Here is a 12,422-nt window from a genome sequence, read left to right as displayed (position 1 = left end):
GAAGGGAAGATGCTCAGTGGGAAGGGAAGATGCTCAGTGGGAAGGGAAGATGCTCAGTGGGAAGGGGTGATGCTCAGTGGGAAGGGATGATGCTCAGTGGGAAGGGAAGATGCTCAGTGGGAAGGGAAGATGCTCAGTGGGAAGGGAAGATGCTCAGTGGGAAGGGAATATGCTCAGTGGGAAGGGAAGATGCTCAGTGGGAAGGGAAGATGCTCAGTGGGAAGGGAAGATGCTCAGTGGGAAGGGAAGATGCTCAGTGGGAAGGGAAGATGCTCAGTGGGAAGGGAAGATGCTCAGTGGGAAGGGATAACGCTCAGTGGGAAGGGAAGATGCTCAGTGGGAAGGGAAGATGCTCAGTGGGAAGGGAAGATGCTCAGTGGGAAGGGAAGATGCTCAGTGGGAAGGGAAGATGCTCAGTGGGAAGGGAAGATGCTCAGTGGGAAGGGAAGATGTTCAGTGGGAAGGGATGATGCTCAGTGGGAAGGGATGATGCTCAGTGGGAAGGGAAGATGCTCAGTGGGAAGGGAAGATGCTCAGTGGGAAGGGAAGATGCTCAGTGGGAAGGGAAGATGCTCAGTGGGAAGGGGAGATGCTCAGTGGGAAGGGAAGATGCTCAGTGGGAAGGGATGATGCTCAGTGGGAAGGGAAGATGCTCAGTGGGAAGGGAAGATGCTCAGTGGGAAGGGATGATGCTCAGTGGGAAGGGAAGATGCTCAGTGGGAAGGGAAGATGCTCAGTGGGAAGGGAAGATGCTCAGTGGGAAGGGAAGATGCTCAGTGGGAAGGGGTGATGCTCAGTGGGAAGGGAAGATGCTCAGTGGGAAGGGATGATGCTCAGTGGGAAGGGAAGATGCTCAGTGGGAAGGGATGATGCTCAGTGGGAAGGGATGATGCTCAGTGGGAAGGGAAGATGCTCAGTGGGAAGGGATAACGCTCAGTGGGAAGGGATAATGCTCAGTGGGAAGGGAAGATGCTCAGTGGGAAGGGATGATGCTCAGTGGGAAGGGAAGATGCTCAGTGGGAAGGGATGATGCTCAGTGGGAAGGGAAGATGCTCAGTGGGAAGGGAAGATGCTCAGTGGGAAGGGATGATGCTCAGTGGGAAGGGATGATGCTCAGTGGGAAGGGAAGATGCTCAGTGGGAAGGGAAGATGCTCAGTGGGAAGGGAAGATGCTCAGTGGGAAGGGAAGATGCTCAGTGGGAAGGGATAACGCTCAGTGGGAAGGGATAATGCTCAGTGGGAAGGGATAATGCTCAGTGGGAAGGGAAGATGCTCAGTGGGAAGGGAAGATGCTCAGTGGGAAGGGATGATGCTCAGTGGGAAGGGAAGATGCTCAGTGGGAAGGGAAGATGTTCAGTGGGAAGGGAAGATGCTCAGTGGGAAGGGAAGATGCTCAGTGGGAAGGGATGATGCTCAGTGGGAAGGGAAGATGCTCAGTGGGAAGGGAAGATGCTCAGTGGGAAGGGAAGATGCTCAGTGGGAAGGGAAGATGCTCAGTGGGAAGGGAAGATGCTCAGTGGGAAGGGATAATGCTCAGTGGGAAGGGAAGATGCTCAGTGGGAAGGGAAGATGCTCAGTGGGAAGGGAAGATGCTCAGTGGGAAGGGAAGATGCTCAGTGGGAAGGGAAGATGCTCAGTGGGAAGGGATAACGCTCAGTGGGAAGGGAAGATGCTCAGTGGGAAGGGAAGATGCTCAGTGGGAAGGGAAGATGCTCAGTGGGAAGGGAAGATGCTCAGTGGGAAGGGATGATGCTCAGTGGGAAGGGAAGATGCTCAGTGGGAAGGGAAGATGTTCAGTGGGAAGGGATGATGCTCAGTGGGAAGGGATGATGCTCAGTGGGAAGGGAAGATGCTCAGTGGGAAGGGAAGATGCTCAGTGGGAAGGGAAGATGCTCAGTGGGAAGGGAAGATGCTCAGTGGGAAGGGGTGATGCTCAGTGGGAAGGGAAGATGCTCAGTGGGAAGGGATGATGCTCAGTGGGAAGGGAAGATGTTCAGTGGGAAGGGAAGATGCTCAGTGGGAAGGGAAGATGCTCAGTGGGGAGGGAAGATGCTCAGTGGGAAGGGAAGATGCTCAGTGGGAAGGGAAGATGCTCAGTGGGAAGGGAAGATGCTCAGTGGGAAGGGGTGATGCTCAGTGGGAAGGGAAGATGCTCAGTGGGAAGGGATGATGCTCAGTGGGAAGGGAAGATGCTCAGTGGGAAGGGATGATGCTCAGTGGGAAGGGATGATGCTCAGTGGGAAGGGAAGATGCTCAGTGGGAAGGGATAACGCTCAGTGGGAAGGGATAATGCTCAGTGGGAAGGGAAGATGCTCAGTGGGAAGGGAAGATGCTCAGTGGGAAGGGAAGATGCTCAGTGGGAAGGGATGATGCTCAGTGGGAAGGGAAGATGCTCAGTGGGAAGGGAAGATGTTCAGTGGGAAGGGAAGATGCTCAGTGGGAAGGGATGATGCTCAGTGGGAAGGGAAGATGCTCAGTGGGAAGGGATGATGCTCAGTGGGAAGGGAAGATGCTCAGTGGGAAGGGAAGATGCTCAGTGGGAAGGGATAACGCTCAGTGGGAAGGGATAATGCTCAGTGGGAAGGGAAGATGCTCAGTGGGAAGGGAAGATGCTCAGTGGGAAGGGAAGATGCTCAGTGGGAAGGGATGATGCTCAGTGGGAAGGGAAGATGCTCAGTGGGAAGGGAAGATGTTCAGTGGGAAGGGAAGATGCTCAGTGGGAAGGGAAGATGCTCAGTGGGAAGGGAAGATGCTCAGTGGGAAGGGAAGATGCTCAGTGGGAAGGGAAGATGCTCAGTGGGAAGGGAAGATGCTCAGTGGGAAGGGAAGATGCTCAGTGGGAAGGGAAGATGCTCAGTGGGAAGGGAAGATGCTCAGTGGGAAGGGATAACGCTCAGTGGGAAGGGAAGATGCTCAGTGGGAAGGGAGGATGCTCAGTGGGAAGGGAAGATTCTCAGTGGGAAGGGAAGATGCTCAGTGGGAAGGGATGATGCTCAGTGGGAAGGGAAGATGCTCAGTGGGAAGGGAAGATGTTCAGTGGGAAGGGATGATGCTCAGTGGGAAGGGATGATGCTCAGTGGGAAGGGAAGATGCTCAGTGGGAAGGGAAGATGCTCAGTGGGAAGGGAAGATGCTCAGTGGGAAGGGAAGATGCTCAGTGGGAAGGGGTGATGCTCGGTGGGAAGGGAAGATGCTCAGTGGGAAGGGATGATGCTCAGTGGGAAGGGAAGATGTTCAGTGGGAAGGGAAGATGCTCAGTGGGAAGGGATGATGCTCAGTGGGGAGGGAAGATGCTCAGTGGGAAGGGAAGATGCTCAGTGGGAAGGGAAGATGCTCAGTGGGAAGGGAAGATGCTCAGTGGGAAGGGGTGATGCTCAGTGGGAAGGGAAGATGCTCAGTGGGAAGGGATGATGCTCAGTGGGAAGGGAAGATGCTCAGTGGGAAGGGATGATGCTCAGTGGGAAGGGATGATGCTCAGTGGGAAGGGAAGATGCTCAGTGGGAAGGGATAACGCTCAGTGGGAAGGGATAATGCTCAGTGGGAAGGGAAGATGCTCAGTGGGAAGGGAAGATGCTCAGTGGGAAGGGAAGATGCTCAGTGGGAAGGGATGATGCTCAGTGGGAAGGGAAGATGCTCAGTGGGAAGGGAAGATGTTCAGTGGGAAGGGAAGATGCTCAGTGGGAAGGGATGATGCTCAGTGGGAAGGGAAGATGCTCAGTGGGAAGGGATGATGCTCAGTGGGAAGGGAAGATGCTCAGTGGGAAGGGAAGATGCTCAGTGGGAAGGGATAACGCTCAGTGGGAAGGGATAATGCTCAGTGGGAAGGGAAGATGCTCAGTGGGAAGGGAAGATGCTCAGTGGGAAGGGAAGATGCTCAGTGGGAAGGGATGATGCTCAGTGGGAAGGGAAGATGCTCAGTGGGAAGGGAAGATGTTCAGTGGGAAGGGAAGATGCTCAGTGGGAAGGGATGATGCTCAGTGGGAAGGGAAGATGCTCAGTGGGAAGGGATGATGCTCAGTGGGAAGGGAAGATGCTCAGTGGGAAGGGAAGATGCTCAGTGGGAAGGGATAACGCTCAGTGGGAAGGGATAATGCTCAGTGGGAAGGGAAGATGCTCAGTGGGAAGGGAAGATGCTCAGTGGGAAGGGAAGATGCTCAGTGGGAAGGGATGATGCTCAGTGGGAAGGGAAGATGCTCAGTGGGAAGGGAAGATGTTCAGTGGGAAGGGAAGATGCTCAGTGGGAAGGGATGATGCTCAGTGGGAAGGGATGATGCTCAGTGGGAAGGGAAGATGCTCAGTGGGAAGGGATAACGCTCAGTGGGAAGAGATAACGCTCAGTGGGAAGGGAAGATGCTCAGTGGGAAGGGATGATGCTCAGTGGGAAGGGATGATGCTCAGTGGGAAGGGAAGATGCTCAGTGGGAAGGGATGACGCTCAGTGGGAAGGGATAATGCTCAGTGGGAAGGGAAGATGCTCAGTGGGAAGGGAAGATGCTCAGTGGGAAGGGAAGATGCTCAGTGGGAAGGGATGATGCTCAGTGGGAAGGGAAGATGCTCAGTGGGAAGGGAAGATGTTCAGTGGGAAGGGAAGATGCTCAGTGGGAAGGGATGATGCTCAGTGGGAAGGGAAGATGCTCAGTGGGAAGGGATGATGCTCAGTGGGAAGGGAAGATGCTCAGTGGGAAGGGAAGATGCTCAGTGGGAAGGGATGACGCTCAGTGGGAAGGGATGACGCTCAGTGGGAAGGGAAGATGCTCAGTGGGAAGGGAAGATGTTCAGTGGGAAGGGAAGATGCTCAGTGGGAAGGGAAGATGTTCAGTGGGAAGGGAAGATGCTCAGTGGGAAGGGATGATGCTCAGTGGGAAGGGAAGATGCTCAGTGGGAAGGGAAGATGCTCAGTGGGAAGGGATGATGCTCAGTGGGAAGGGAAGATGCTCAGTGGGAAGGGAAGATGCTCAGTGGGAAGGGAAGATGCTCAGTGGGAAGGGATGATGCTCAGTGGGAAGGGAAGATGCTCAGTGGGAAGGGAAGATGCTCAGTGGGAAGGGAAGATGCTCAGTGGGAAGGGAAGATGCTCAGTGGGAAGGGAAGATGCTCAGTGGGAAGGGAAGATGCTCAGTGGGAAGGGAAGATGTTCAGTGGGAAGGGAAGATGCTCAGTGGGAAGGGAAGATGTTCAGTGGGAAGGGAAGATGCTCAGTGGGAAGGGATGATGCTCAGTGGGAAGGGAAGATGCTCAGTGGGAAGGGAAGATGCTCAGTGGGAAGGGATGATGCTCAGTGGGAAGGGAAGATGCTCAGTGGGAAGGGAAGATGCTCAGTGGGAAGGGATGATGCTCAGTGGGAAGGGAAGATGTTCAGTGGGAAGGGAAGATGCTCAGTGGGAAGGGATGATGCTCAGTGGGAAGGGAAGATGCTCAGTGGGCAGGGATAACGCTCAGTAGGAAGGGATGACCCCCAAAGGCTAGGATGGACTGTGTGCCCCACAAATTTATATGTTGAAGTCCTAGCCCCCAGTACCTCAGAATGTGACTGTATTTGGAGATAGGGCCTTTAAAGAACCAATTAAAGTGAAATGAGGTCATATAGGTGGACCCTAATCCAATCAAATGGGTGTCCTGATAAGAAGAGGAAATTGAGATACCAGAAGTGCACGCACAGAGGAAGTGCCATGTGAAGACAGAGGGAGAAGGTGGCCATCTACAAACCAAGGAGAGAGGCCTCAGAATGAAATCAACTCTGCTGACCCCTTGATCTTGGACTTCTAGTCTCCAGAACTGTGAGAAAATAAATTTCTACTGTTTAAGCCTCCCGTCTGTGGTATTTTGTTATGGCAGCCCTAGCGGACTAATACACTGGGCTGTACTCTAGGGGTCTTTCTGCCAATAGCAATCCCTAACAGCCACACCTGCAGCAGCAGCAGGGACCAGCCCCAGGCTGGAAGCAGAACCCGGCTTCTCAAGTGCCCTAATGGAGAAGCAGTGTGGGGATCCCAGCAGGGAGGTGCGTTTCTTTGCAATTCAACTTTTTATCTTCAAAATCCCGGCACATTTTTGTCTATCTTGTTCGCTGCTAGCTTGTGCACCTAGAAAAGTGCTCAGCAAATGGTGGCACTTTTCTATTTGTTGAGTGAATGGATGAAATTTAACATTAAAAAACAATTCCCATTACCCTGCTCAAATCTCTGAGTAAAGATGATGCCCTGGGGCTTCCCTGGTGGCGCAGTGGTTGGGAATCCGCCTGCCAGTGCAGGGGACAGGGGTTCGAACCCCGATCCGGGAAGATCCCACATGTCGCGGAGCAGCTAAGCACGTGCACCACAACTACTGAGGCTGCTCTCTAGAGCCCGCAAGCCACAACGACTGAGCCAGTGTGCCACAACTACTGAAGCTTGTGCACCTAGAGCCCATGCTCTGCAACAAGAGAAGCCACCGCAGTGAGAAGCCAGCGCACCGCAAGGAAGAGTAGCCCCTGCTCGCCGGAACTAGAGAAAGCCTGTGCAGAACAATGAGGACTCAATGCAGCCAAAACAAAATAAATTAACTAAAAAAAAAAGATGATGCTCATAACAGGTGAGTTATCCTGTGGCTTGATAACTCCTGATTCACTTCATTTACCCACTCAACTTGTGTTCATTAACGCCATGGGTGTCAAGCGCTGTGTGCTCAAGGGGACCCACACCCTCAACGGGAGAAGCAGAGTGTTGGTGGAAGAGTCTGGAACTGAGTGTCAGGACATCTATCTGGTTCAGCCAATCATTAGCTATGTCATGTGGGGAGTCCCTCTACTCTCTGCTCTTAGTTTCTTCAACAGTAAAATGGAAATAAGAACTTTAGGCTTAAGTGCTGCTTGGGGCTATGTGAAAAGCAAACGAGATAGTTGATGTGACCTAGCTCTGAAAAACTGTAAAGTGCTGTGCACATGGAGCTGCACTATAGCAGATCTTCAGACCTTCTTGTTCACTGTTGCATTCCTAGTGCTTGGACCATGGCAAGCCCTCAAGTATTTGTTGAATTGAGCACACCTTAGGGTCATCTTGCTCTATGCTATAAGTAGTGCAAAGAAGATATGCTTTTGGAGCTCTGTAATATAAGGCCCTTAAAATCCCAAGTCCCTCTAGCCCTGGAGACTAGCAGCGGGTTTTACTTTGTAGCTTCTGGGTCCCACACCACCACGTCGGCATCGGCTCCAGGGATGATGCGGCCCTTGCGGGGATACAGGTTGAGAATCTTCGCTGCATTGGAACTGGTAACAGCCACAAAACGGTTCTCATCCATTTTTCCTCCAACCTGAAACATTGCAAAAGTGTTAGGTCAACCGAGGCCCTGTGTGTGTGCCTCAAATCCTGGGTCACGCTTGACCCTGGCCTGAGGGCTTTTAGTTGCTCAGAACAATGGTGCTGAGAAGGACAACGCCACGGGCATCATCTCAGATGAGCCAACTTGCTAGGCTTGGTTCCATGCTACTCCTCTCTCCTTCTTGCAGCAATGGGGGCGGGTGGGCCCTTGTTCCAAAAGGTTGCTTTCCTGGTGCAAATCTACCTCCTGTTTGTAAAACCAGGTCTACTCGGTACTCACTCTGGATAAATCAGGAGCTTCCCGGCATCCACGAAGGGACATATATTCTCTCCTGGAAAGGATCTTATCGTCCCACCCATGAAGGCACCGTGGACCCTTTTCAAAGGGGATTCTGGAGCTGCCTCATGGGTCTTCCCCGAGCTGGTTGTTTAGGCTTGAGGATTTCAAATCTCTTTGGCCTCATACTCTATGCTGCATCTAATCTGTGATAGGTCAAGATCAAAACTACTTATTCTTCATGGGCAGAACAGGAGGTATTCAAATGAAGTCCCAGCCTCTACCTTTATTATTGGACAAAAGATATCAAGATCTTTAAAAAGGTTCATATCCCTTGGCCCAGAAATCCGCTTCTAGGAATCTGTCCTCAGGAAATAATTAGAAATGCTGATGTACACTCATGAACAAAGAGATTCTCTGCAGCATTATTTTTAAGAGCAAAAATTTGAAACAGCTGAAAGTTCCAAACATCGTGGAAGGATTCATTGAAGTATGGCACTGCCGTTGGAGGGAATATTATTTAGCCATTAAAAATATGTTTTAAAAGAATTTTTACTGATACAGGAAGACACTCAAAATACACTGTTATATGAAAAGAAGATGAACCCAGTAATTAAAATAATGTATAGTACATGCATAGAGCTGGAAAGAAATATACCAAAATATTAATAATTTCCCAGTATGGAATTATGGGTTTTTTTCCTAATACTTTGCCGTATTTTCCAAATTTTTATGCTAGGCATTATTACCTTTCCGATCAGGGAAAAAAAAAAGACCTCTTCTGTTTTCCTTTTGAGTGAAACAGGAGCTGTGGTTGACCCAGCCCTCCTAAGGGTGAAAATTCTTCCGAGGCCCAGAGTGGGGAGGGGTCGTGGGAACATACCACTCCTCTCTCCCAGATGACGCTCATGCGGTCCTGTACGCCGCTCACGCCGTGTGGGATCTTGGTGAAGTCCTCCTTGCCCATAGCTTTCTGCTTCGTGGTGAAAGGCCGGTGATCTGACGCCACAATGTTCAGAGTATCACTGGGTAGAGAGAAGGACATGACCAGTAAGGGGAGGGGAGGCCAGGGTCCCAGAGGGTGGGAACAGGGACCGAGATAAAACCTTCACTTGGAAACCCGGCAAAGCTGGTTTCGATCTCGGCTCTGCCACTTCATAGCTGTATGGCCTCTAGCGAGTTATCTGTGAGAACCTCAGTTTACACATCTGCAGAATGAGCGTACGTGCCAACTGTGGCACAGAATGCCAGCGTCACGGGAGACACTGAGAGTCTTTGGATGTTAAGAGAACTAACGGGTGGAGAAAAATTGAACTTAAGAGTTTAACTAAGGGCTTCCCTGGTGGCACAGTGGTTAAGAATCCGCCTGCCAATGCAGGGGACATGGGTTCAAGCCCTGGTCTGAGAAGATCCCACATGCCGTGGGGCAACTAAGCCTGTGCACCACAACTACTGAGCCCGCGTGCCACAGCTACTGAGCCTGTGTGCCACAGTTACTGAAAACCGCGCGCCTAGAGCCCGTGCTCCACAAGAGTAGCCACCACAACGAAGCCCGCACACTGCAACGAAGAGTAGCCCCCGCTCGCTGCAACTAGAGAAAGCCTGCGCACAGCAATGAAGACCCAATGCAGCCAAAAATAAATAAATAAATAAGAGTTTAACTAAAGTGAGAGGGTGGAGGTAGTTTTACTTCCACAGAACCATATGCCGACTCCCTCTCATCTCCCTCCTCAACCTGCACCAGGCCCTGCTGGCAATAAGCATGTGCTTGGTAAAACACTCGAGTTCCCTGTTAAGCTTTGCTTGGATGTGAGGGCTCTCCTGGCCCTGCAGGGAAGAGGAAGGACAAGACGGAAGAGAAGTCTGCCTTGATCAACCAGCAACGACATGCCAGTGGTTCATCGCCGCTGCCATCTGTGAACATGGTCCTCAAATGGTTGCTGAGGCTACGGTGGGTAAGGCACGGCCAGGCTCTCGAGGGGTTCCGGGCCAGCTCAGAACTCGGGGCAGAGACTTACATCAGTGAGAGTGCACATAGCGTGCCACTCTGTGGCATGGGCTGGTAGCTCCCTGCGCCAAAGGCGCTGTTCTGGGCCCTCTCAGAGACTGCGGGAGGGGCTCTTCCACAGAGCAGAGGGTTTATTCTAGGGTCTCCTGGGGATCCCCACATCCCCCAGACCCGCAGAACCCACCAGAGATAAACAGAATCTTTAGGTTTTCACTTTCTCCTCAGGGATCCTCCAGACACCCGGGTAGGGCTCAGATCAGAAGATGCCCATCAGAGTCCTGGGTTGAGGGTCTGGGACCCCAGGACCCCATGCTTTAACTGACAAGTCTTACCGAGCACCCACTTTTCTAAAAAGGCCCCTACACAAATAAGTGCTTACTAGGCAAGAGTGAATGGGGGGGCACATTCCAGAAGGGCTTTTGGGGTCCCCTGATGCTGCCCTGAATCTGAGAGGTATGACAGACCCACCCTTACTCTTTAAAGTTTAAAACACCACTGCCTTTTGTTAAGTACTTTAAAAATATATATGTTCAAATGAAAAAATTTCTGATCCTTTTGAGAAGTCAGATTTTAAATAAAGGACAAATCCTTATATCTATAGATTGTACTTATTACCCTGGTATATTCGAAGAAACCACATCCTAAAGTATATCATTATGAAACAGCTCATATTTTCTTATATGATAATTGGTGTCTGGGTTTTCTATCAAGTATTTTGCATAATACCAATTATCACCAACAATGTCATAGAAGCAAAATTTTAGTAATCATAAATTCCTAAAAATGTAAAAACTATGCTCCAAATTCTATAAAACTGCACACGTTTACAATATGCACTGATTAAAAAAGGGATTTGGGGACTTCCCTGGTGGCACAGTGGTTAAGACTCTGAGCTTCCAATGCAGGGGGCCTGGGTTCGATCCCTGATCTGGGAACTAGATCCCACATGCCGTAACTAAGAGTTCGTGTGCTATAACTAAGGAGCCAGCGAGTCGCAACTAAGGAGCCCATGAGCTGCAACGAAGGAGCCCGCTTGCTGCAACTAAGACCCAATGCAACCAAATAAATAAATATTAAAAAATGGGATTCAAACTATTCTCATAATAGTTCACATGAAATTATAATTCTATTTAAATGAATAGAAGTTAGTTAAATAATTTAAACAGGGCTTCCCTGGTGGCGCAGTGGTTGGGAGTCCGCCTGCCGATGCAGGGGACGTGGGTTCGTGCCCCGGTCCGGGAAGATCCCACATGCCGCGGAGCGGCTGGGCCCGTGAGCCATGGCTGCTGAGCCTGCGCGTCCGGAGCCTGTGCTCCGCAACGGGAGAGGCCACAGCAGTGAGAGGCCCGCGAACCGCAAAAAAAAAAATAATAATAATAATAAAATAATAATAATTTAAATAAATTTGACAAAATAGGCTAGATATAAAAACTTGAATTATTCAATTAATAATACTTTTCTTCCCCTGTCTATTTAAATTTGTGTGGCTTTGGGCACTGTAATTTGGGTGGGTTGGGAGTTTTACTACCTTTTTGTTCTTTCAGTAAATTTGCTTGTGGCAAGCAGAGGTATTTCAAAAGATTCTTTGATCTTGAAACTGAGCCCAAATTCTTATAGTGGGTTCTCGAAACTTGTTTGTTTTTGCTGTGTTGATAATGATGAAAAGGAGGCCGGTTTTTCCCAACAACAAGCATTTTTAAAAGAAAGAGCTGATCTAGCATTTCTCCCTTTACTCTCTCAAATTGGTTAAATCTGTCAGAGCTGCCGCTGCTCAGAATCACAGCAAAACTATGGACAGACTTTAATTACGGCCGCTGTGCCACAGCATATCCTGCCCCTCCAGGGGCCACCTTCACCCCGGGGCCCTACTGCCTGCACTCCAGTTGTGTTTGGAAAGCCCCACACTGCTCTTTCGGTTGTTAACGTAGCAGGATGTGGAGTGGAAATTTTCCAGTTGTTAGCCAACCAGGACTGAAAACTAAGGACATGGATGAAATAAAAGCCCCATTATCTAACGACAGCCACCTCCAACTGGAGCTGGTCACTTACATCAACACCCCCCCACCATCACCCTAACAGAGGTGTATCACCACCCCTAGATCTTGTAACAGCAGAAGACAGGGAGGGCGACTGAGGTGTTGGCAGAATGGTGAGTCCTGCAGTCTCTCCCTTCTTCCTCTTTTCATGGGTTGAATGGTGCTTTCCTCTCCCCCAACTAGTCTCAAGAGGGGACATTTCAAGAGGTTCACCTGTGGAGAACAGAGGTGCCAGCAGCGGGCACCTGCCTGAGCCTCTGGGTGAGGAGAGCCAGGGGTGGGGGCCCGCCTGCCCTCCCACTGTAGGGAGTGGCAAAGCTGTGTGAGCTTGCTCTGGGCCCCAGATACTGTAGAAGGCGGCCAGGCTTAAGCTGCTTGGCCAGATTCTTGTTCACAGGGAATTGCTAGTTCTGGAAGCCGGGAAGGCACGGGAAGGAGAGGTCAAGCTGCACTCCATCTCCTGTGTCAGAGGACTGCGTGAGGGTGACTCAAGAGAGCCTGTATCTGGGCACATGCCCCATACAAGGAGGGCCCAAAGGCCAGTCACTTTTAGCCAGAGAAGCAGCAACGATTAGTGCAGGAGTACAGATCGTGTTGGGTATGGAATGGAATTCCCCACCCCTTTAATCCTAACCCCTATTAATTCTCTGAGCTGGGGGGTGGGGAGGGGAAGAGACTGACTTTTAAACTGAACTGGACTTCAATAAGCAAAAGAGAAGAAAAAGCAATGGCCTTTACCAGTATCAAAATGTCACTAGAGGCAAGAAAGAATTTGAAGCAAAACGAAACAAAATCTTTCCATGTTTGT

General features: G+C 50.7%; 1 protein-coding gene across 1 annotated transcript in view; it reads right to left on the bottom strand.

The window, feature by feature from the left end:
- The window catches only part of DPYSL5 (dihydropyrimidinase like 5), a 96,991-nt gene that overhangs the window by 11,542 nt on the left and 73,027 nt on the right, over positions 1-12,422 (bottom strand). Inside the window, exons 9-10 of the mRNA XM_032652691.1 lie at positions 8,454-8,595; positions 7,143-7,285 (exon numbers count right to left, since the gene is read on the bottom strand). Coding sequence (XP_032508582.1) covers positions 7,143-7,285; positions 8,454-8,595 — 285 coding nt within the window. The remainder of the gene's footprint in view (positions 1-7,142; positions 7,286-8,453; positions 8,596-12,422) is intronic.

The sequence above is a fragment of the Phocoena sinus genome, chromosome 13 (assembly GCF_008692025.1).
Source record: "Phocoena sinus isolate mPhoSin1 chromosome 13, mPhoSin1.pri, whole genome shotgun sequence".
NCBI lineage: Eukaryota > Metazoa > Chordata > Mammalia > Artiodactyla > Phocoenidae > Phocoena > Phocoena sinus.
The sequence above is the reverse complement of the archived record's forward strand: the minus strand, read 5'-3'. Positions and strand labels throughout refer to the sequence as shown.